Raw genomic sequence first — 23,349 nt, 5'->3', positions numbered from 1 at the left:
TTTGATCGAAGTTTTTTTTGAATTGGTACCCGTAAAGAAGCCATTGCAGTGTTAAAAATTAACGTCTAACGGCGCTATATCGTCAAAAATCTTCGAGGGAAAGCAGATCTAGCGCTCTCGATGCATTTACACCGCTATTGAGTAGTACCGTCATTAGGATACCACTTTTCGAAAAACTGCGGTCAAAAATTTTGCTTCGCCGGGATATATAACTTGGTCCAGTGTATATAAAGGTCAGTGCCCCATTTTTCTAACAATAACACAATTTGGAGATTTTTAAATTTTATGATTTAACCCTACCTACTGAGAGCTATTTGGGTCCCTTAGAACTGAAAGGGGGGCACATAGTGCCCTTCGTGGATAACTTAGGATAGGAACATTATTTGGTCATGAAATTTGGTACAGCAATGCTTAAATCTATAACAAACAAATTTATCAAAAATTTTTTTTGAAAATTGAATGCAATTTTTGATGATTGTATCAACAATTGGCAAAAATCACCCAAAAAACTCAAAAAAAATGATGTTTCTTAAAATTGCTATTGAAGCAGATGGAGAAACACATTCTCCTTCGTTTTGCTTTTATTTGAAAGCTTTTACAATGTAAGAAATGGAAATTAAAATATAAATCAACAATTTTGTCGTGACGTTCTACTATAGCGCGCCAAAACCGAAGAAAATGATTTAAACTTTCAAAACCGCGTAAAATCAGAACATTTTAACTTTTTCAAGTCGGTGATACTTTTTTTTGTCATATTTATATTTATTTTTTGCTGCTAATTCTACTTTAAGATGTAATAGAAGCAGTACAAATGAAATGGACCATTAAAGTATACCTGGTAACATGTTATAGTATCTTGGAGTAAGCACATAAAAAAGAGCAAAATAGCCTGCGCTGCAGTTGTGGGATGGTAGTGGTCACCGACAAACCTGTCATTGGGACTAAAATTATTGACCAATGGAAAAAAATTTTTAACCAAAACATTCCCCATAAAATTTGATGAAAAGTCATAAAATTTCAGCTTCATAGCCTCACTAGTTACTCAGTAGGTAGGGTTAAGGTCTGTCTCAAATAATCTGCAGTTAAAAAGTGGTTTTGTTGTATAAAAAAGATTATCGTAGCACAACTATTAGTTTGTTTTTTTGACCTACCGAGGAGGTCCTTCCTATATTAACGTCCGTCTGTTACCAGCTTTTCTTGAGATAAGCTCATTGGTTTTTAATGATTTTTGGCACAAAATGGAGGTCCTACTATAAAATGTGCATAGGTTTTGACTAGTCATGACTGTTTTTGTTTGGACCTTTTGTCTGGTGCATCATGCCGAACTATTTTTATTGCCGACCCAAAAAAATATCAGCGTTTTGATTGGTCGAGAGCATCGAGATATTTGCGATATTTCATATTTCTTTAGTCTGGAAATATGACCGGGTTGACTTTTGGGGGACTGGGTAAGCGGCGGGAGAAACATCAAAACAAAACAGCCGAAAAGAACTGACCTTCGGAGAAACTGACTTGGGAATCAAAGGGAAAAACGCAACAAAAATATGTTCAGATTAACTTTTACTTTGGCGTTCTTCCATAAAAGACACTAAAATCAAATCTGATGAACTAAGAAATTATAAAACTACTTGACACCACCCAAATATTTTCAACTTTTGGCAAATTTGTCCGTGTGGTAACCAAACAGTTTTTTATCAATGCATACAAAATAACTTGAGATTCTTGAATGTTTGCCAATAAAAATTCTCATAACATAACAAGGGAAGTGTAATGTCTTGTATTAAACCAAATGACGAGTGATTTTTATAAAAGTTCTCTCCTAATTCTCTTTCTCGACAACAACGTACGTCCTTGACTTTTCAACTCAACAATCATTACATCTTCCTTCTGAAATTCGAAACATTTAGAGCTTGACGATAATCAAGAAAGTATCCAAATTGTTTTGCTGTTGAAAAAATGTTGTTCTTTAACCATTTTACAAGCATTACATTTCCATCGTGGGACTCCTTTCCTCTGCTATTCTTTTCCATGGCCATATGTCATCGAAACAAAAAAATAGAAAAAGACTGAATGTTATCAATCTGATTAATCCAATGATGGAGGGTTTCTTCTTCATCGAAACAATACTGTACATCATCTGCATTTTGAATTATCAATCTAGAAACTTTCAAATACATCTCTGAAAAATCTGCAACTTTTCAAAACAAAACTTCTGGATCGAAAATGATCGAAAAGTTTTTGTTTTTGTGTGAATATTTTCAGCGGGAAGTTATCGAATGTTTTTGTTCGAATCTAACGTTCGAATTAGATTTTCGAATAAAAACATTCGAAACTACACAGAAGCAGAAGAAGGCGGAAGTAAGTTTTGAAACAAAAAGAGGACAATTTTTTTGAGTCGACAATAAATTAGTTATCACATGACTTCTCGTGCAATACTCGATATTTTACTCGTTCCGAGATTTTACCGATATTTTTCCTCGCCTAAAGGCTCGGAAAAATATTACGGAAAAATCTCGGAACTCGTAAAATATTTCTCGTATTGCACTCGAAATCATGCGATAACTAGTACATATCCGTCTATGGATCAGAAACATATTGTTGTAAATTAAACATGTGGAATTTGAATGACATGAAGCTTCTGGTGACATCAAGGTAAAGTTGATTCTAATGATAATATAAATCACCGCCAATAAGAAACTCATACGCGACGTTCCCTTATTCGATGAAAATCTAATTCCCCTTGAAAATTGAATTAGAGAGCGTCACCTTTATTATATTGTCTTAACTCTCTCTATTACATGCTTTGAAATAGATTTTACAATTTTGGATTTTCCAGCACCGACCAGCTCACGGAAACGTAAATTGGTGCCCCCAAAACCAACAAAGCCTTTCCAATACGAAAGATTGAGCATGTCATTAAAACCATTGACCATTGGAAAACAACAAGAGCTCATTTTACGATTCCTCTACCCTATCAGCGAATATCAGGAGGTAAGCAACTCTTTTCTAAAGACTGTTTCCTTAAGACCGGTCTCCATTTTCGCGCGAAAATGAGCTGAAGCTTTTTGTCAATCGTCTTTGCCTGCAGAAAAGATTACGTCATTAAAAAAGTTTTAAGCGAAAAAATAAAAAGTTGAAAGAAATTTAAACCGTTACGTCAGATTCGCCCAATGGAATTGCTTCATTTTTCAACCGACCAATGACCTTACAAAAACATTAAAAATAAGTTTTCATATTTCACGCGAAAGCTTAGGCCGGCCTTCAAAGTCATGGGTTTCTAAATCTAAGGCCTAGGAAACGTGAATTGACGTCAGAATTAGAGGGGCCTATCTATTTTTGAAGTCGCTACATTTTGTTGCGTAAAGAAAAAAGGGAGAGCCGGGAAAAGTATAAAAATACTGCTTTAAAGATATTTTGTTATCATGTGGAAACCATTCTTAAGGCAATCAATCTTATTACGCTGACATGGTTTTCACGTGCTAGAAAAAATAGTTCTTTCTTTAAGCCAATGAACTTTGATGTCTGAGATTCCAAATATCTACCTGTGTGGATTTTGACGGTAAGGGTAAAATTTCAAATCAATTCACCAAGCGACAGAAAGAATCTAGTAAAACATATCAAATTTGTTGGTTTTTGTCTCCTTTTCTTAAAAGTTTAAGTCTGGTCAAAATGTTGTAAAAAACAAATAAATGTTCACCTTTTTTTGTTGAACTATGAAGCCCAAATTGCGAATATATTTATGGAGTGGGTTACAAATAAGGTTACAAAATATTAAAAGAAATTGTTTTGTTTAAAATTCCTGTCAAATTTGGAGCTTTGCTTTTATTACGTGCATGTTAGAATGTGGGGAATACACGGTTAACAACCAAAAAATAATATGCATTTTCTTAACCGTTGCTTTTTTTAGCTACTACCCATTGTGCTGGAGACGAATGTATTGAATCTGATTTTCCATTACATTGATCACACAAAGCAACCTAATGGTCATCTTGCATGTGCTGCTCTCATGGTTAGTTGGTGAAATCTCTGTAACTTGTTTCCTAAGTCGTTAAACCGATTTTATATGTCACCGGGGCTGATTTATAATGCATAAATACAATCTAAAAAAATCTATCATATTGGAAGTTTATCGTGGCTTGGTTGGATCACGAGATTTACGTTTGGCTACGCTTCGAGAGATTCTTCTCTCATCATCGGGCAATGTGGAGGATGTTTTCTCCACTATTTGTACTAAGACCTTCTGATTACCCATAAAAAATGAACAAATCTATTTATAAGTATTTATATCAGAAATTGCCAGTTCAGAATTGGATTCATCATTTTTATCTAGAATTTCTGGACGTAATGTCACCACTCTTGTTGAGTGGCTTGGTGGTTTGCTACCAAATTGAGATAATTGGGGGTGATTAACCTCACTGTACTCGCCATCATCAAAAATTACCAAAAAGCAAAGTTCAGCCAGAATTAGACTCTAGTTTAAAAATACTGACGCTAAAGAATCTTACTTTAATCGGACTAAACTGGAACCAGAATCTTTCAAATTTACGAAATCTAAAGTTGCTTTTATGCACTGCCTGATTTAGTCGGCAAATAATGGATGTAATACAGTTATGTGGGCTGATTTGGATGTTAATGATAATGATTTCACTTCCATTATTTTTTGGTCATTTTCTACTTTGCCTAAATTAGTCCTCTAGAATGCTTGACTAAATGAAAACGATACTAAAACTATGTTGTGATTTTGTTGTTTAGTATCTTTCATCTTTGCTGTGTCACAAGAAATTCATTGTTGAGTTTATAAATCGTCATGGAATACAGAAGATATTGGAGATCCCTCAACCGTCCAGTGTTGCCACCATGTCTTCGTTGTGTTTGTATTATTTGGTGTATAACAATGGAAATGAAGATTGTATCGAGAGGGTATTACTGTTATACTTTTATCTCTTTTATCTCTTGTATCTCTCTCTTATCTTTAATAATTTATTATTTATTTATACAGTGACCCCTGGGGTAAAAAATTCCTTGAATTGTTATTATTTTATTAATAATGTTTTTGGTTTATCGGGAAATTTTTGAAGTTGCGGTTTCAAAGTTTTGAGGAAATTCCCCTTTTGTGCCAAATATTTCACAGAGCTCGACTCTGCTCAAAGCGCTTGAAAAAGCTCATATTCTACATTCCTCAGGAAATAGTGTCTTTTTATGATTTTTTTTTAGATTTGTTTACTACCACACTCGACATTACAACGCTTGGTGGCATTCCTCTTGAAACTGTCCGAAAGTTCACACGTGTCCGGCAGATGCCATTCTTCGTTGTTCTTCTCTCTCACGTTCTCATTCAAAGCCATTCTTCAATTGTTTGATTCTATGGATGGACTAAGGAAAATTGTTAACCTTGTAAGTTTTGAATGCTTTATTGGGATTAATATTCGCGAGATTTGTTTTCGCTTTTCCTAGAACTCTTGCCGCCTTTTGTGAAATTCGTATGAATTTGCTGACTCGCGAAATCTTAACAGCGAATTCTTTAGCTTACGAAAATTCGTCAGATTTTAAAGTACAATCTTCGTAACAGATTCCTCCAGCTATTTTATTCACCAAATACATTAATACAATAATGGCAGGTTAGTGAGGGCTGTACTGAGAAATATTGCCCGAGGTCAAGTAACGACCGAGCTTGCGAGGCTGTTGCGTTGACCGAGGGCAATATTTTTAGTACAGCCCGAAAGAAACCGGTCATTATTGTATTTATTAACCGTTTCCTTCAGCTTCGATTGATTTTTAGCGCTTTATCCAGGAAAAATAGCGAAATAAAGCGAAAAAACAAGCGAAAAGATATATGTATTGCGAAATTGTTATAATTTCTGACGTCAGAAATAAAAAATGAGAGAAATGATGTCAACGCATTGTTCATTTTCCTTTGAAAAAGTGACGTCACAATGAATTTTCCTAACGACGGGCAACTCTGGACAGTCAGTGTAGGCCTGTCGTCATGCGAAAAGAACCAATTGCAAGTAACCGGTTAACAATAAACTATTAGGTATCAACCAAATTTTTTCAATATGCAACTTTCATTAACTGTATAAGTAGCTTTTAAAAACAAAAGTCAATAATAGTCTCTCTGAAGGGTTGGAATTTTGACTTTTTAGAATTCCTCTAAGGCTATGAAAACCACATAAAAGTTTCTCTAAGGGTAGGCCTCTGATGGTCACTTTTTGGCTAAAAATCCTCTAAAGGCCAGGGCTCGGAGGTCTCCAGTCTTCATATAGAGGTTTTTTATGTCTTGTTAAAGCTACGAAATTTCCCCCATTATGGAAGCAAGCGTCCGATTTGCGTATGGGATCGCCTCTACAGTTTCGAACGTTTTCTTCCAATAATGGCGGGAATTAAATAAAACACCGCTATACCCGTGGCATCCTCCAACCCTAATATCCCCCGCATTGTAATTTATTTCTCATCCAATCATTTTGATCCATAGATCAGTACATTGAAGATCATGAGAATCGGTGAATCAGATCTTTCTTCAGACGATGATGTTTACCTTGACCACGAGATGGCCAAAAATGCTTGTCAAACATTGAAGAAGTATTTCGAAACACATATCACCATGATTGGCGAGACCTATAAAACATCGAAGAATGTCGTCAATCAGCTCCCCAAGTATAAGGTATGTTTGTAGTGTCCACTGATCCTTGGGCGAAGCTATATCTGCCATCTTTGATCGGAGTATTTTTTAAAGTGGTACCAGTAGTACTCGCGAAGAAGCCATTGCAGTGTTAAAAATAAACCTGAAACGGCGCCACATCATTAAAAGTATTCAAGAAAAAGTAGATCTACATAGCGCTCTCGATGTATTTTTCACCACTATTGAGTAGTGCTGCCGTTAGGGTACCATTTTCCAAAAAACTCCGATCAAAGATTTTGATTGGCCGGGATTGAGAAACCTTGTCCAGAGTATATAAAGGTCAGTGGTAGTGTGAGGCTTCTTCTACATGCAAATTTGTGATCATGTGGTCACTTACATGGTTGATTGATGATTTGAAGATTCGAAACTTCAATATGGCCAACCTTTTTTCTTTCTTTATCATTGTAGCCACTTCAAATCACACCAGAGTCTCTAGAGAAGAGTTTCAACAAAATCATCAAGAACACATCAGATGGTGTGGCCACCACTAAAGAAGGATATTTCTTGAAGGTATGTCTCGTTTTTCCTGGAAACTTCAAGTGTTTCTCATTTGCTATCTTTTGATGCTTCACGGAGCTTTCATTCGATTTAAATAACCATACTCGAAATTTGAAACGATCGAAGAGCGTAAGCCTTGTCAGCGTACCTCCGACTTTAGCGAGATTTGCGCAATATTTCAAGCAAAATACTGAGTTGTTTAACTAAAGAAATGAATTCTAGTAATCTCCGGTACTTTGGAAAGGTAGCAGTATTAGAATGATGAGGAGGTTTTCATTTTCTTTTTACAATTTTCTTTTTTCTAGAAAATCATTTCACTGGAGATCCCACAATTACTCTTACAACTCATCACCACAACCGCCGAACGCAAAAACTATGAGCACAAGTAACCCACAATTATTAAATTCACCAATATATTATAGTAACCAATTAGTTCATTTCAACAACTTTCTGTGCACATGCACCTATCAACCCTTGACTGTGCAGTGAGCGTTTTAGGAGACTGGTATTGAGACCATGTTCACACGTTACTGTTCCGTTTTGCTCCAGTATGATTTTCGTTACGGACTGAGTGTGTTTATATTGGTTTCGTAACGTTTCGGAGAAAGAAAACGGAGCAGTTCCGTTCCGATAAAAAAAGTGGAGTGAAACCGTTTTGAATTTTGACGTTCACACTTGTTTCGGAACCGTTTAATTTCGGAACGGAACGGAACCGTAACGTCTGAACATGGTCTGAATATTCAAGGAGACGATGTCGTCAGAATTATTTGTCTATGAGAATGTCAATGCAACATTTTGACGTCAATCTTTCCTCAAGTCAACGATTCAGTTTGATAAAAATGATTCATTTTAATTAATATCACTGACTCCCTAACTTAAGAGAGAGTAGGTTAAAGTAAGGAAGATGAAGGGATATATTGTATACAAACTGATATTATCGCATCTATGTAACTCTATTATCACCTATTATGAATGACTTTATTTTCTAATCTTTAGAAATGAGTTATTGGTGACAGCACTGGATATTTTACTCGCTCTGTCAGTATTCAAAGAGATCGCCTTTTCTTTTTGTCAAAAAATATCCATCAATGCAGCTGAATCCTCTTCTGGAATGGGGTAAGGACGCTGATCTCTAACTATTTGACTGGATCGGGCTTCCCATATCAAGGAAGCGTCTCTAGTTTCAAAGCTGACTAGTCCGCTTGTTTTAGCTGGAGTGCGCAATTTGAATGTTTTGAAATTCGAACGATCGCAAACTAAAATAAATCAGAAAACAGACTGGTCGTTTTCCAAACTTGGCACATTTCTATGTGAATCCTGTAAGCGGTAAACTTGTCTAGTGTGTTAGGGAATATGATATCTATGGGTAAGGAAAAAATCATCATAATGTTAATAAGTCCACCATCATGAATTCAATACCGAGTTTATGTATCGGAGGATATAGAGGGCGACGGTAAGTGAAATCGATATAAAACCAGGCTGCTGGCATCCACTAACGGATTCGTGCTCCTTATAGAGGATGCTTAATAAGCTATATTTCCTTTGTCCAGAGATTTGCCGCCTTTAGCCGATATACGGGCTAAAGACATTTTTAGCTGGCGAGTGTCTACAAATATAACATTACGTAATGTTTAAGTTTTCTGTGAGGCACCAAATCATAGATAGGAAAATATATTTGAATTTCGAAAAAAAAGTAGGCGGAAGGAAGTTTGCTTGTTTTTCGTCCTCCTTTCTTGTTTAATGTGGAGATTTTGTAAAAGATGAGAAACTATATTTATTGAATTTAAGTGCCCTGATGTATCTTCTGTGTGCACCAACAAAATTTTGCTTCATAAAACTACATTTTGATGCTTGAATTTGGACTTGTATGAGTGTATAATTTTTACCACACTGGATTCGTTGATCACTTTGGCTCCAGATAATTGTTTTGTCAGTTCTACAGATATGTTGCAGATTATTTCAAGGTATTCTAGTAATGTATATACAGTACATTTTGGGGGTCATATTGAATATTTCTGACATTACTTCTTTATGATTCTACAAAAGGGAGTGTTGTTGTTCCTTCAACAAGGGCCTTTAAATGTTAAAACAAACAAAGAACTTTTCTTCACCTTTGGCATTTCACTTTTTAATACTGTGTGGCCTTTGTATCTTTTCAGGTACTTATCTTCAATTCTTTGAAGAGATTGAAGTGTTTCTGGTTGTTTTCTTTCACTTTTGTGTTCATATTTTGTATTTTTTGAGCTTCGACCAAAGAGCTGATGGAAAAGTTTTGATAAATTTACAGACCAGATATCTTATAAAAGCAAAAGTCAAAAATAAATCTACAGACTGTACATAATGCGCGCATCAGATTGTTTTTTTTATCTTTTTTCTGTTTTGTTTTTCTGGTCTGGGATTCGAATTTCAAATGTAAACATTCCATTGAAAACGTTCGAAATGATCGTTTTCGCGCGCACATCAATGTCAATCAAATTTCGAGCAAAGTGGACGGCGATTTCGGCCCCATGTCAGCTTTGCTTTATACTGTCTCCCTCGATTTATCTCGAATACATAAACTCGCTAATAGCCCTCGCAATACTGACACTGAGACTGAAGCTACGTAAGAAGAAACTCTTCTCTCTCAAATGAATTCTCATCTCAGCGAATGTTAAAAAAACATCTCCATTTCAAAATTCTTCAAAAGAGAATATGGGCTATTATCAGTGACCATGTAAACTTTGCTCTGTCTGTCTCAAAAACTATTTGCTCTGATGGCCACTTCTTTCGATAGGTTACTGGAAAAACAAGTATAAAAATAGGTTCATTAATTATACGAGCTACACGTCAAGACTTTTTTTCTATCTTGCTTTAGAATATTATTAACGGCGATCGAGGGTTCAATCGAGAAAGACATTGAAGTTCGAAAAGCTGCCTTGAAAGTTTTATGTAATTGTGTCACATCAAGTAAATCACTGGTATATAAAAATGAACTTCATATTTTTTAAGTTTCGATAAAATCACAACATAAACAACTAACTTAGTCCTTTGATGTTTTTGACTTTGTAAGCAATTTTTTTTAACATTTACCAAATTAATTTGATTTAGAGAATAGACCTTTTCATAAATTACGTCACAGGCAACGCTTACCTCGTTTTCGAAATATTGCCATGGTAATTGATTTTCAGATGTGTTCACAAGACGTTTACTATTTATAAAAATAACACTTGAAGACTTAAGGGATTTAATCACCTTGGTAATGGTTTCCAAACGAGGTAGTCGTTGCACTCAAAATAAATTATGAAAATGTCCATTAGAGAGAGCATTTTTCATTATAATTTGCCAAGATAAACTTTTTGAGACGCACCTCTTTCTAGATACAAGACAACACATCAGCTATTACCAATCCACAGCGAAAGAACCTCACAGAATCGAACGGAACTGACACGACAAACCATTATAGTAACCATAGCAACAACAATAAAGTGAAACTCATAGAAAAGATTTGGTCCTCCTTCCGTTCAAACAATGGAATCATGATTTTATTACGAACCTTAGAAATTGCGAGTCCCTTAACTGAGGCTGACTCAATCAGAGCGTTAGTATGTAAAGCACTGTACGGCATTGCTGAAAACAAGCTAATCAGCCAGATTCTTGGTAGACTTCCCATGTTTCATAACGAAGAGATACATCAGTTAATGAAAGAACCCATCTTGTCTGATCGAATCACAGAACATAATATGTTTACTCAATATGCATCTCTTTTGTTGGAAAGAGTGACCGGCATTCCATCAAAAACAACGTATAATAGTGCGCAGGTAAGGAAGATCTTTTAATTTATTACCGTTTATATTGCGTGTAATACAGTAGTATAGGTGTTATTATGATAATACGATTATCGTTACGGGATTTAGTTTGTATAAACTAAAATTGTTCACTCCATTACTTTTTGCTTTTTTTCTACTATGTCTAACTGGCTAGACTATATTATCTGTGATATTTTATGAATGTTGACCTGAAAGTCACAACTGGGTTTGTTGTAAATACTCAGTTTCTTATGTTAAGAACCATCAAAAAACATTTAAGCCTTTAGCTAAGCCTTCTTCATCGGTTACATTGAATCTCAGCGAGGCTAAGGGACTTATCGATCCTAAAGCTCGATTCTTCGTGCCAATTTCTGCAATCCTACCAATTTTTGAATGTCGAAATTACTGCCTCATTCTCTATATGTTGGTTTTGATAGTTGATGATCATGTCTCGACTAATACCCTAAGCCTTGATACATTGGAACTGCTTTCCATGTGGACAACTGCTTGGTTTTCAGGCTGGGACCCATGGGGATGGATCCCTTGTGTTTTTTCCTACGGGAAATTAGTTTTCAAACCAAATACTGATTGACGAGCATGCATTCATATTCTCTAGTACACTTTTTTCGTTAGGCGAGCATCATCTCACAAACAAGGATCACATATTCCCAAAAAGAATTACTGCAAGTCGTTTACAATCATCTAAAGAAAAGCGGTACGTTCCCTTTTCGTCGCTTCTAATCATTCAAAAGTAAAGCATAATACTTTTAGTCTTTAGATCATTCATGAACATGGATCATTCCAAGATAATTCATCTTATCTTTTTGTTTGATAGTGGGCATTCCATACTGAACTAACAGGCTTTCCTTCTTTTTTTTTGTAAAATGAAACTTATCAAGAGGGCTGTATTATGGTATGCACCACTTCAATGACTTCAGAGGAAATTACAGCCTATCACCTATCTATTCCCCTTCTTTTTGGTTTTTCAGGCCTTTCAAAAGCAGCCGAAGTTCTCAAAGACGAAGCAGACTTACCATCAACTACCGAGGATAAACGAACAACTTTTGGAACACCTTCAATAACCATCCCAAAAGACCTTTGCAGTCCATCTATCACCAATGAGAAAACTCCTTTCAATAATAAAACGTTTTCAAGGACGTTGAGTACCTCCAACACTCCGATAAGTTCACCGCAGACTGAACGAAGGGTATGTATTTACCTATAAGGTGTAGCGTCATTCATAGCGATGGATTGGAAGTAACATTTACCACCGGAATTTGAAAAATGTAAAATGCGGAAACAAAGAAAGTGCTAGATTCAATCTGGTATCCGGAATACGAGGGGGGGGGGGTCGGTAGTAAAATCTCAGACATATATGAGTAGTAAAAGGATTTTCACGAATTTTTACATTCCACCACCCAGACTCTTGGAAGAGGTATTTTACTACCCTGGTAGTAAAAGTGTTTGGGACAATTTGTCATGGAGACCACCTATTTTTTGGTTGCTTTTCGGACTGATTTTACAAAAAAAGCTAAAAAATGATTATTTCTGTGACACATTTGACACTTAGTGCAAAAATTAATGTTTTGCCCTCAGAATTAAAGTCTTTTTTATATTGACAAAAAGTTTTGAGAATTTTTTGTTTGCAGCAAACAACTTTCCAACAGAATATTTTTTCAAATTATCAAAAATTTCCAGATTTTTTCAGAAAAGTCATCCAAAAAATTAAGAAAATTAAAAACTTAATTACCAGTTTAACTACCCAGGTAGTAAAATTTTTTCAACTTCGATTACCACCCATTTAGTAACTACCCTGGGTAGTAAAAGTTTTTTTTTCGATTTTTCCACACCCACCACAGTAGTAAACGATTTACCAAAATTCGAAGGTTGAACTTACTAAACTGATATAAACGAACCTTGTTTAATAGTGGTCTACAAAACAAAGGTAAGATTCCAACTCGCGAATTTCGATTCTTTAGTTCACTGCTCTATCGACTGGAGCTATATCAAACCACGTTGGGTACTCGCTAGGGAACAGTGAATCCTAATTAATGTTTGTCGATTTGGTTATCGATTAGAAATTCCAATAAAGTTACAATGAATTACCTTAATTACTCGTAAACAAGACCCTTTAAGATATTTTTGACATATCGAAACTCGAGAATTATGGGTCTGATATATACAGGGTGGGCAAAAATAATGTGGGCAGAGTAAATTTGTTCAAATTGCAGAGCAATTAGTGACATTGAACACTTTAGGCGATATTTTGACACAATGATTTACCGTAATATTTCTCTCTAGGTTTTATTCACACCAAACCGTCGGAAATCGATAGCATCACCGAGCGTTTTTACTCCTCAATCCTCTCAATCGCCTGTTGTCGTAAGTTTTATCTCAAACGTTTCAAATATTGTGGAAAATTCCACGTCGTCAAATACAACATTGTTAGTCCATTATTTCGTAGATTTAAACAACAAGATATAAAAAAGTTCACCAAATGGATTGCAATACCATATTGAGACACAATGGTATCACTATCATTTATAGATACCCCTTTCTCAGTTCCCCGGTGGAACCTTTTTCTACAGCGGGGATGAAGGCTTCTATGGAAATTCAAGTTGGGTAAATATTCTATTGTTCCCAGCTGAAAATTCAGTGGTTTAGAAATAAAATAGAATTTCAAATGGGGATAAAATCAAAGTCAATTTCCCAGTGAGGATAAAATTGTAGGTTATTTTTCCCACCGGTGACGAAAGTTTTGGCCAAATTTCCTACGACGCCACTATTAGGAAATCTTAGCCAAGTGAGATCATCAAAAATCAATTTGTGGCGCATTTGTTTCTCATATGATCAATTTCTCATTCCAGCCGAAGCAGCAACAATACCAACGACCAGTCTCACCACCTCCACCGACTTTGGATAACATCATCACAAGTTACTTGCGAGAACAACACGCCAGATGCGCCAATCCTGTCGCCACCTGTCCTCCCTTCTCATTGTTCAGGTTTGTAGATAATTATCCTTTTTAGTTAATAAGTTATAGCCGACAGTTGTAATGCAGTGGTAGAGCATTCAGCTACGGTGCGGCAAATCTTTTGTCCCTCAGCGGACGCAGACCTGATTTTGCGGCCGAAGACCTGAATCGAAGACCTGATTTAGCAAGTCACCGGCCGAATACCTGATAGATAAAATAGGTTAAGTTAAACTAGCTTGAACCACTCGCCTTAGTTGGTTGGTGCCCCTTTCTGTCTTTTAAGGATGTAGTCTACTCACGATTCTTTCACAAGTGAAATAATTATTCGCGAAATACTTTTAAAATTCATATCATTGCTACCTTAGAAATTTATAGTTATACTTTTATCGATTTAAATGATAATTTTGACCAATACTTTTGATTGTACTCATTCTTTCTCAGACCTCATAACTGTCCTAAACCCAAATACCGCCAACGAGCATCAAACAACATCACCAAACGATTATTCGACCGCCAAGGGAACCCGCCTCAGGGTGGACAAATGGGCTGCAAATACACACGAAGGTTTCTTTACAGCAAATTTCGATCAGGAGTTACTTATAGAGGTATTCGTTTTTTATAAGAACCAGTATTTTGTTGTGGCTGGACTGTTCTTATTTTTTTGTAATTTTCAGACTTAAATGTTCTTACGATGTTTTTAATACGCTTAGTTTCTTTATTAAAAACTTAAAATGGGTTTGTCAAAATTATTACTTTTTAAGTCATTTCTGAAATCTGAGGTTTAAGATTGTTCTTAATTGTTCTTAGGTTTTTGCCAATTTTCAGCCTCGTGTTCTCATAAAATTGTTCTTGCATAAAAAAAGTGTGTACTCGTTTATTCTGATTTGTGTCAACCTTTGTAGAACGAGTCACTTCTCTCTTTTAAGTTTTAAGGTATATATTACTGACTAAAATTTCTAAAACAACTCAAATGTCAACATCTGCCCCCAACCTATTAGACCATTCCTATCTAAGGAATCTAAGGAAGAATTTAAGCATATGCTAGGCATTACCTTGAGCCTAAATTTACCGATTTTGGCTGTGTTTGACTGGAATTTTACGGATTTTCGGAACTTCCCTAAAATTTTGCTTAGAATATTATAAGCATCCTTCAAGCATTTTTAAGCCTTGTCAGTCTCTAAATCCAACTATCTTCGAGCTAGTTTTTAGATTCTTGTAATCTTATTAAAAAATAACATGTATCACTTTTGATTTCGTTCCCAGGTCCCGGTGATGAAGAAGAAATGTATACCGCTGGTACTTGGATGTCCGATAGTGGTTCCATGGCTTTCGGGACTGTGGCCGGTTATGTCAAAGTTGTCAACTATCTCGGACAGGTACTTCTTACATTTTTAAGCCTCAAATTTTTGGATTAGGGACATTCGCTTGACTGGTTTTTCTAGCCGAGTCGGAATCGAATCTGCAAAAAAACAAATCAATAAAAATAAGAAGAAAAAACTTTCTTCCTTTTATCATCCTTGTTGACGCTTTTAACTGGTTTTTAACTTACTTTCATAAACTTACTCTAGAAATTTTCAAGCAGGCAGCTGTAGTCAAAATTTGTAATATATATTCTTTATAGTAACTTATACTACTTTAATGGGATTAAATTTCACGGTTGGGCCTATCCGTGAAATTCAAAAAATTCGCGGGGACTTAATTTCGCGGGTGGTACTATTAGGTGGCAATATTTTCACGATTTTGTGACTTTTACTGTCAAATCATGCATGTTGTTTGTTGAAATACACATTATTTGCACCTCTTTGATGCCGGTAACCATTCAAAAAGTATTTATTTGGCATTTTTTGAGTTTTGTTTAAAAATATATCGCGGATGAGGCACTCTCAAATTTCTATTGGGACTTAATTTCGCGGATTTTCGCGGATGACACCCAAATCCGCGAAATCCGCGAAATTTAATCCCCGCGAAAGTTTATCCCGTTAAAGTAACAATGGGATTCTCATAAATTTCAGGATGAACTAGCGCACACTGCACATGAGAGCGCTATCATTTCCATCGAATCATCGAAAGATTGTAAGCTGATAGCGACCTCAGCCGAGCATGGTCCACCTACTGGATGTGTGTGGCGTGTCGTTGAAAGCCCCGTCGAAAACGGTCTATTCTCCCTCGAAAACGCGTAAGAATTCATTTGGTATCACCCAGCGATCCAATTTGCCTCTACCAGACGGCCACGGCTTTTTCCTAGTGTTGGGATAGAGATAGGCTACGATCCAATACACCCATCAGTATTGACATCGTGTAGAGGCCGGGTTAGAGTTTAACAGGGAAGAATAGCGTCAATATGTCTGTGTACAAAGCTCTTCCGTCCAAACGAAGTACAAAAAGAGACGTTTGTTTCCGTTTTCGAATTCAACAAAATTCTGTGACTTTGAGAATCCTGTTTAGTTTGTCTATTTCGGTCTGAGATCAAAGACTTCACTTTGACCACCTGAAAAAGATCGATGTAACGGCTACTTCTTCCTGGTAACCGTTGAACCAGGGGGGGGGTCTTGCAGTTACTCCTTGACACTATGTGGAGTAACTGCAATTTTGAACATTTTCTACAGACACCACCACCCTTGCAGTTATTCCATAGTGTACTAACTGATTTTACCCTCAAAATTGGTGTATACCACCCCCAAAAATGCCAAATTTGGCAATTTTTTCACTGAATTCCTCATTTTTGATACCATTTTACTGGGTACGTCTTATTAACGACCGTTCAAGAGTTAAATATCTCAATCATTTTCCAAGTTTGTTAAAATATCTTTCATGCCTTGATTGAAGAAAAAATTTTGTGATTTTTTTTTGACTTTTGAAAAAAATGTTTTGAATTTTTTTGCTTCCGGAATTTTTAAAAAAATTAAAATTTAAGTGAAAAATTGAAAAATGTGCTCACTTAGTACACCATATCCTACCAAAATCGACAATTTTGGGCTTAGGCACCACCCATGTTGCAGTTAGTCCACTGGTGGAGTAACTGTTTTCCCAAATTTTGGTTTATATACCACCACGGTAGTAATTGTCATAGTGTTTATATAATAACTGCATAACCCCCCCCTGGTTGAACCCAACCCCTTTTTTAATAAGTACTTCGCTCGATCTACCCTATGCTATCTACCATATTCAAAATTCTGATCAATAAAATGTTTATATTAAATTAATTCTGATTTTAGCTTTGAGCTTCCCGAAGACGCTTATTTGAAGTTTAACAACAGTCAAGACCGTGTCATTGGTACTAATACATTGACTGCAAATGTAAATAGAGTTTTACTTTGTGTGTGTATGTGTATGTGGCTCTTAATCAAATCACTTTGATGGATTATCAGATCATATTATCAACTTCTATTCAGTTGAGCTAGAATCTGAGAATGTCTGTGCGTATGTCCCAAAACTTTGAGGCAGCCTGGAGACTTCAAAAATTGTAGGATTTGGCTGAAATTTGGCACACTTGTTTCTTGGGTGAATATCTGGGGGTGTTTTATTTCATTTTTCCAAAATTCTGATTTTTGGGGCCTAGGGATGAGTTTTTCATTAAAACGAGGCTAAAACTTTAGAGCAGCCTACAGGCCTCAAAAATGGTCCGATTTGGCTGAAATTTGGCACACTTGTTCATTGGGTGAATATCTGGGGTCTACAATTGGGCCTATGAATAATTTGAAGCCACTGAAGTTGAGCCCAGTGCATTGCGCACGTTCGACTATTATGCTACTGGTTGACCTCATAGAAATAATACGGGTTTGATGGCTAACTCTAACTGTGTCCAAATTATATAGATTTTCCTAAACTCTTTTCCTCGAAGCCTTTTATATTCAAAATTTACTTTGAAAACGTCAAAAACACATCAACAAGGAGTAGCCATTACAAACGATATATTCCCCCATTGGAGCAGATTGGCTATTTTCCCTGATTGGGTTTAAACTACTGTCTAACTGCAAAAAATGAGAGTCTGTCCTCTAAATGGAAACCCTGAAGGCAGTCTGGAGACCTAAAAAATGGTCCATAAAGGCCGGTATACACTTTCGCGCGAAATTGGCGACAGTTTTTTTCTCAACTTCATTTTTCAACCGACCAATGACCTTACAAAAATGTTAAAAAGTTTTCGCTCATTTCACGCGAAAGTGGAGACCGGCCTTAAATGGATTCCTTGGTGAATCCCTTGGGTTTCTATTTTTCAATTTTTTCTTTTTTTGTTCCACTAGGTATACGATTTAGGGACAGGTCAACGTATTGGTACCTATCATGATGAGAACAACACGAACAACTACACCAAAAATAACGCATGTTTTTCACCCTGTGATAATCTTCTCTTGAATGATGGTGTATTATGGGATATCAGGGGCAAACAACTCATCCATAAATTCGATAAATTCAATAATCGAGTCAGCGGTATTTTCCACCCGGCCGGTCGGGAGATCATCATTGATTCGGAAGTCGTATCTTTTCACCAATGTTTTTTTTTAAGAACAGCATTCAACAATCTATTCTGTTGAGAAAGTGAACTTAAATTTACGTCTAGTATTGTAGGTTTCAATCAATCCGGAGATCCATGATTTAATTTCTCCCTTTATTTATTGATGCCAAAATGGATACAAGTTTTTCATAAGAATATAACGCATCGATGCCCAAAACAGGTACGACGCACCATCAATCTATCCTGTTGAGAAAGTGAACTTCAATTTATGTCTAATTTAGTGAAGTAGTTTGATTATTGTATTATAATTTTCCCACTTGGACCATATTTGGAGAGAAGGATTTTCCATATAGGACAGACAGAAAGACAGCCATTATCAGATTTTCGCTTTGACTAGGTTCTAATCTTGAAGTCAAGAAAATCAAGAAAATGTCAAAACCTTAAAAAAAGGAAGGCACGACTCGGACAATCTTACGAACGTCAAGGGGCTTGCAAGTTTAAGACTGGACGAATATTAGAATTAACGTCTTATTTTATACTCGACTGAAGTTTAGAGCTATGTGGTAGGTTCTAATGGGATATTTTATTGAATGGCAATGGATCACCATCAAGTGATATATGACTTTCTTTGGGAATAAACTTTTCCTTAACACATACATTTTTGCAATAATCACAGTGGGATTTGAGAACGTTTCGATTGCTGGATACGTATCCAGAACTGGAGGACTGTCATATCAGATTCAGTGGACTCGGAGACGTTTTTTATACCGGTAAGCGTGCGAGAAATTAACTTTTGCTTCTTTTTCCGTACCCCCCCCCCCCCCCCCTGGAGGATATCCATTTTTCCAGTTCTACAGCCTCCTGGATATCTGGCTTAAAAATAAATACACCCTGGATACCTAGATGTAAAAGTGGATAGTAGGGATATTTTTCCTCTTTTTAGTCCCGCTAATTGTGCGAGTGACGTCTTTTTGTAAGAACAACTCCATATGAATGATGGGGCTAAAAAACGACAAAAATGAAATGCAATTTAAGACAAAATCTGTTCAATGTAACCCTATATATAGATCTGACAATGTTTAACACATGTTTAACATAAATGATATCTCTTTCTTTTTCTCAGGCAAATTGAGGGCAAAATATTTTGACAGTTATTTGAAAAATGGGATACTTGGACCTTATGAATCTTCCTTCAGAGTTTTCGATGCTTATGATTACTCAGCCCTAGGTAACTATTTTATTAAACTGAAAAGATCAAAATATTTGGAGCGTTATTTCGAAAATGGAATACTCGGCCCCTATGAGCCCCGACCCCGAGTTTTTTATGCTTTTGATTATTCAGTCATCGGAAACTGATCCTTCTCTTTCTAACAGGCTCTGAATAAAGCTCTGTTTTGATTCTGTATATAATGTTGGCGAAAATACCAAGTTAATAAAAATAGTTTTCAGCCGGTTCAATGTTTATTTTTCCGCGTGCTATTTATTGAAGACAAAGTCAAAACTTTTCGGGCATTTTCGTCTTTGATTCTACACTTCACTGCCCGAAATCATTACTTCGCTTGTCCGCTTTATGATATTCAAGTTATGCACAACTTGAGGGTTTTCTGAGAACTTTCCTTCCAATACGTCACTTAAACAATAGAAAAAGTGACGTATTGGGTGGAAATTTTTGAAAATTGTTTGAAGACTCTCCAGTGTTGCATATCATGAATAGGAATAAATCGTACCCAATCTTGCTCTTCCTTGAAGGTACTGTTGACACAAAGAGAATAATCATCGATGTGCTTCCTGATCCCTCAGACCAATGTCTGGCCGTCCTTGAGGTAAACTGCATTGACCTAAAAGTACATTTCAAATACACCTTTTTGACCGTAGCCGCCAATTACCGCGTGAGTATTTTTTTGTCCGTTTTACCACATTAAAACTGTCCCAGTCTTTTTTTCGCACCTATAGACAATAGAAAAAGGTGTGAAGAAAGGATTGGATCGAGTTTAAGGTAGTAAAACGGACAAAATAATGTCCGTGCGGCAATTGGCGGCCACGGTCGAAAAGGTGTATTGTGTTGGAGATGTACGACCGGCTTTTGAGGATACTGGTAATTAAGTTACAAGGAAAATTTTTACACGTCTTGTGGCATTTTTAAGATGCTTCTAAAACAAACCAAGCAAATTTTCCTTCGAAACTCTATTTCATATGAGAGACATTTCCATGAGTCTCTTAGGTGGAGTGCAAACAATTTTTAGCATTCGAATCACAGATATCAAGATAGAGCTACTCGATATTTCCTAAGTCACGGCAGTTGAAGTAAAATAATGCATTATCTTTGCCGAGTTGACCTACTTATTAAAGATTTTTCACAAGAGCACTCCTTGCGCTAGTTTTTTTGCGATACAGTGGTTGAAAAAAATTCTTTGTAAATACAACCTTAAGGCCGATCTCCACTTGCGCGCGCTGCGATCGCACTTTATCTATCAAAGCTTCCACGCTATTGGTCAAAAGAAAAATGAAGCAATCCCATTGGGGAAATCTGACGTAACGGTTGAAAAAAGTAGAAATCTAATCAACTTATTTTCGAGCACGCGCTACATTTTTATGACGTAATTTTTCCGATCAAAAAGGATTAAAGCCAAAGGTGTGATCGCAGCGCGCGTAAGTGGAGACCAGCCTTTAGCGAAGCGGTCAGCTTTTGAGGAGAAAATATTAATACGAAGATTGCTTGATTTTTTGCAGGATGATCCTGTCATGAGGTTCGAGTTCGACACGACATGTCGCATTTACAACATCGGGCGCACTAAACGTTTTGGTGAAGAAGAAGAAGAAAGTGAATCGGATGAAAATGAGGAGAATGGACACGAGTCTTCCGCAGATAATGATGAAGGTGACGATGAAGATGCCGAAACCATGATGGAAATATTCTCTAATCTTCTCGGAGGTATATCTTTGCTTTAACATTTGAAAATAGGCTTCGAAATATCTCATAAATACATTGGATTTCCATGGCAAAATAATCTTTTCGCGGTGTTCTTTCACGAAATTAAGAAAATTTGATATGGTTTTCCCTTAAAAATACACGAAATTTCCGTGGAAATATTTTTAAGAGAGTGTATTTTGTTTTCTTTCATAAAATAAAGAAAATTTGATATGATTTTCCTTCAAAAATACATGAAATTCCCGTGGCAAATAATAAAGAGCATTATTTCGTGGTTTTCTTTCATGAAATAAAGAAAATATGATATTCCTTAATAAGTACACGAAATTTCCCTGGCAAATAATATAGAGCATCTTTCATTAAAAAGAAAATATGAGAAGTTTTTCTTCAAGAATAAAATGCCAAAAAAATGATTATGTAATATTTTTTTGTTTCTTCTTTCTAATCACCAGAAGGAGACGACCTACAAGGGGATGAAGATGATGACGAAGCGACTATTGATGGTGATGAAGACGATTTTTCTGGATCGGATGGTGACAATGATTGGGTGGATATGTCTGACGACGATGATGATGATGATGTGTATTGATTGGCTGATCAACAGGAATGGTCTCTTGTCATTGGCTGATCCAAAACAATGATTCCACTTATCAACAGGAATGGTGTCTTGTCATTGGTTGATCCAAAACAATGATCCCATTTGATTGGCTTATCAACAGGAATGGTCTCTTGTCGTTGGCTGATCCAAAACAATGATTCCTCCATTTGGTTGGCTGATCAACAGGAATGGTCTCTTGTCGTTGGCTGATCCAAAACAATGATTCCTTCATTTGGTTGGCTGATCAACGGGAACGGTCTCCTGTCATTGATTGATCCACAGCAAGATCTCATTTGATTGGCTGGCCTAAACGAATGCTCTCTGCTGATTGGCTGATCCTCACAATGAATAATATCACAAACGGTGTCGTCTGATCGGTTCATTGGTGTTAAAATGGTGTTAGAATTTAAGGAGGACAAATTCTGATTTGTGTAAGACGTGGATGACTCACTTATTACGAGAGGTTTAAAGTTATTGTTTCGCGATTTCCTATTGGCCAATTTCTTACAAATATTTCTTTTATTTTGGGGCTGATCTAATTTTCTTAACCCAACAAGACTGAGAATGATTTTATGTTATATATATGATAGAGGATTGCACAATGACGATATATATTGTCTTCGTGACTATTTGGACTTTGCGATCCAGTTTTTTGTCCTTTTTCATCGTTATTATTCGTAAGCTTGCCCCGTTTGAAAATTCGATGAGTTTGAAATTGAAAGTTTGCTGAACTGGGACTTTTCATGAACTTTTGTGGGTAAACAAGCATTATGAATCGATGTAGGTTTTTAGCAAAAAATTTCTAGTCATTTCATATATCAAATTTCAAAATACAAATTTCTATAAACATGATGAATATTCAGTACTTAAAATTATATCAGATTTTTATATAACCGTAGATAGAACTTATATTTTTTTTCATGGTTTGTCATTTTTCATCTAAAAACGAAATTTTCATGACTGGTCTTTACAAATATAACCAGAAACGAATTGGAAGAAAGTCATCGTTTTGTTCATTCTGAAACTCTAAGATATCGCGTCGTCAGCTACCGAATATTATGGAACTTTAAAAAAGACAGTAATTTTTTAGGCTCAGCTGATTTTCTTTTGTTTTTTTCGTGATTTCCAAACGTAAATGTTCTTAAAATGTTCATAACATGGTTACTTAAAAAATCATCTTTTTTTGGCCATTTCTGAAATCTGGGACTGAGATTCTTCTTAAAATTGTTTTCTGCAAAATGAAGCCTCTTATTCTTATGAGTAATTGTTCTTTAATACCCCTTTTCGACCGTAGCCGCATTTTTTTGTCCGTTTTATCACCCTAAACTCGTTCCAATCCTTTTTTACACCTTTCTCTATTGTCTATAGAAAAAGGTGTACTACGGTCGAAAAGGTGTATAAAAAGCTATAGAGTAAAGATTTCGTACATCTTA

The 23,349-nt window shown here is 36.0% G+C and overlaps 1 protein-coding gene across 2 annotated transcripts in view; it reads left to right on the top strand.

Moving 5' to 3' along the window:
- Window positions 1–22,918, top strand: part of LOC136813132 (DDB1- and CUL4-associated factor 1-like) — a 31,017-nt gene extending 8,099 nt beyond the window's left edge. For both annotated transcript variants that reach the window (XM_067069662.1, XM_067069661.1), the window contains 24 exons: window positions 2,837–2,991; window positions 3,908–4,009; window positions 4,753–4,920; window positions 5,215–5,394; window positions 6,473–6,661; window positions 7,088–7,189; window positions 7,483–7,562; window positions 8,174–8,293; window positions 10,032–10,134; window positions 10,534–10,974; window positions 11,596–11,677; window positions 11,952–12,169; window positions 13,264–13,344; window positions 13,830–13,966; window positions 14,378–14,541; window positions 15,200–15,312; window positions 15,949–16,112; window positions 17,152–17,233; window positions 18,178–18,411; window positions 19,066–19,159; window positions 19,513–19,617; window positions 20,139–20,212; window positions 21,120–21,321; window positions 21,771–22,918. In XM_067069662.1, the coding sequence (XP_066925763.1) occupies window positions 2,837–2,991; window positions 3,908–4,009; window positions 4,753–4,920; window positions 5,215–5,394; window positions 6,473–6,661; window positions 7,088–7,189; window positions 7,483–7,562; window positions 8,174–8,293; window positions 10,032–10,134; window positions 10,534–10,974; window positions 11,596–11,677; window positions 11,952–12,169; window positions 13,264–13,344; window positions 13,830–13,966; window positions 14,378–14,541; window positions 15,200–15,312; window positions 15,949–16,112; window positions 17,152–17,233; window positions 18,178–18,411; window positions 19,066–19,159; window positions 19,513–19,617; window positions 20,139–20,212; window positions 21,120–21,321; window positions 21,771–21,907 (3,527 nt within the window). In that variant the 3' untranslated portion in view covers window positions 21,908–22,918. The remainder of the gene's footprint in view (window positions 1–2,836; window positions 2,992–3,907; window positions 4,010–4,752; window positions 4,921–5,214; window positions 5,395–6,472; window positions 6,662–7,087; window positions 7,190–7,482; window positions 7,563–8,173; window positions 8,294–10,031; window positions 10,135–10,533; window positions 10,975–11,595; window positions 11,678–11,951; window positions 12,170–13,263; window positions 13,345–13,829; window positions 13,967–14,377; window positions 14,542–15,199; window positions 15,313–15,948; window positions 16,113–17,151; window positions 17,234–18,177; window positions 18,412–19,065; window positions 19,160–19,512; window positions 19,618–20,138; window positions 20,213–21,119; window positions 21,322–21,770) is intronic.
- The last annotated feature ends 431 nt before the right edge of the window (window positions 22,919–23,349 follow it).

This window comes from Clytia hemisphaerica, unplaced genomic scaffold, assembly GCF_902728285.1.
Source record: "Clytia hemisphaerica strain Z4C2 unplaced genomic scaffold, Clytia hemisphaerica genome assembly, whole genome shotgun sequence".
Taxonomy (NCBI): Eukaryota; Metazoa; Cnidaria; class Hydrozoa; order Leptothecata; family Clytiidae; genus Clytia; species Clytia hemisphaerica.
The sequence above is the reverse complement of the archived record's forward strand: the minus strand, read 5'-3'. Positions and strand labels throughout refer to the sequence as shown.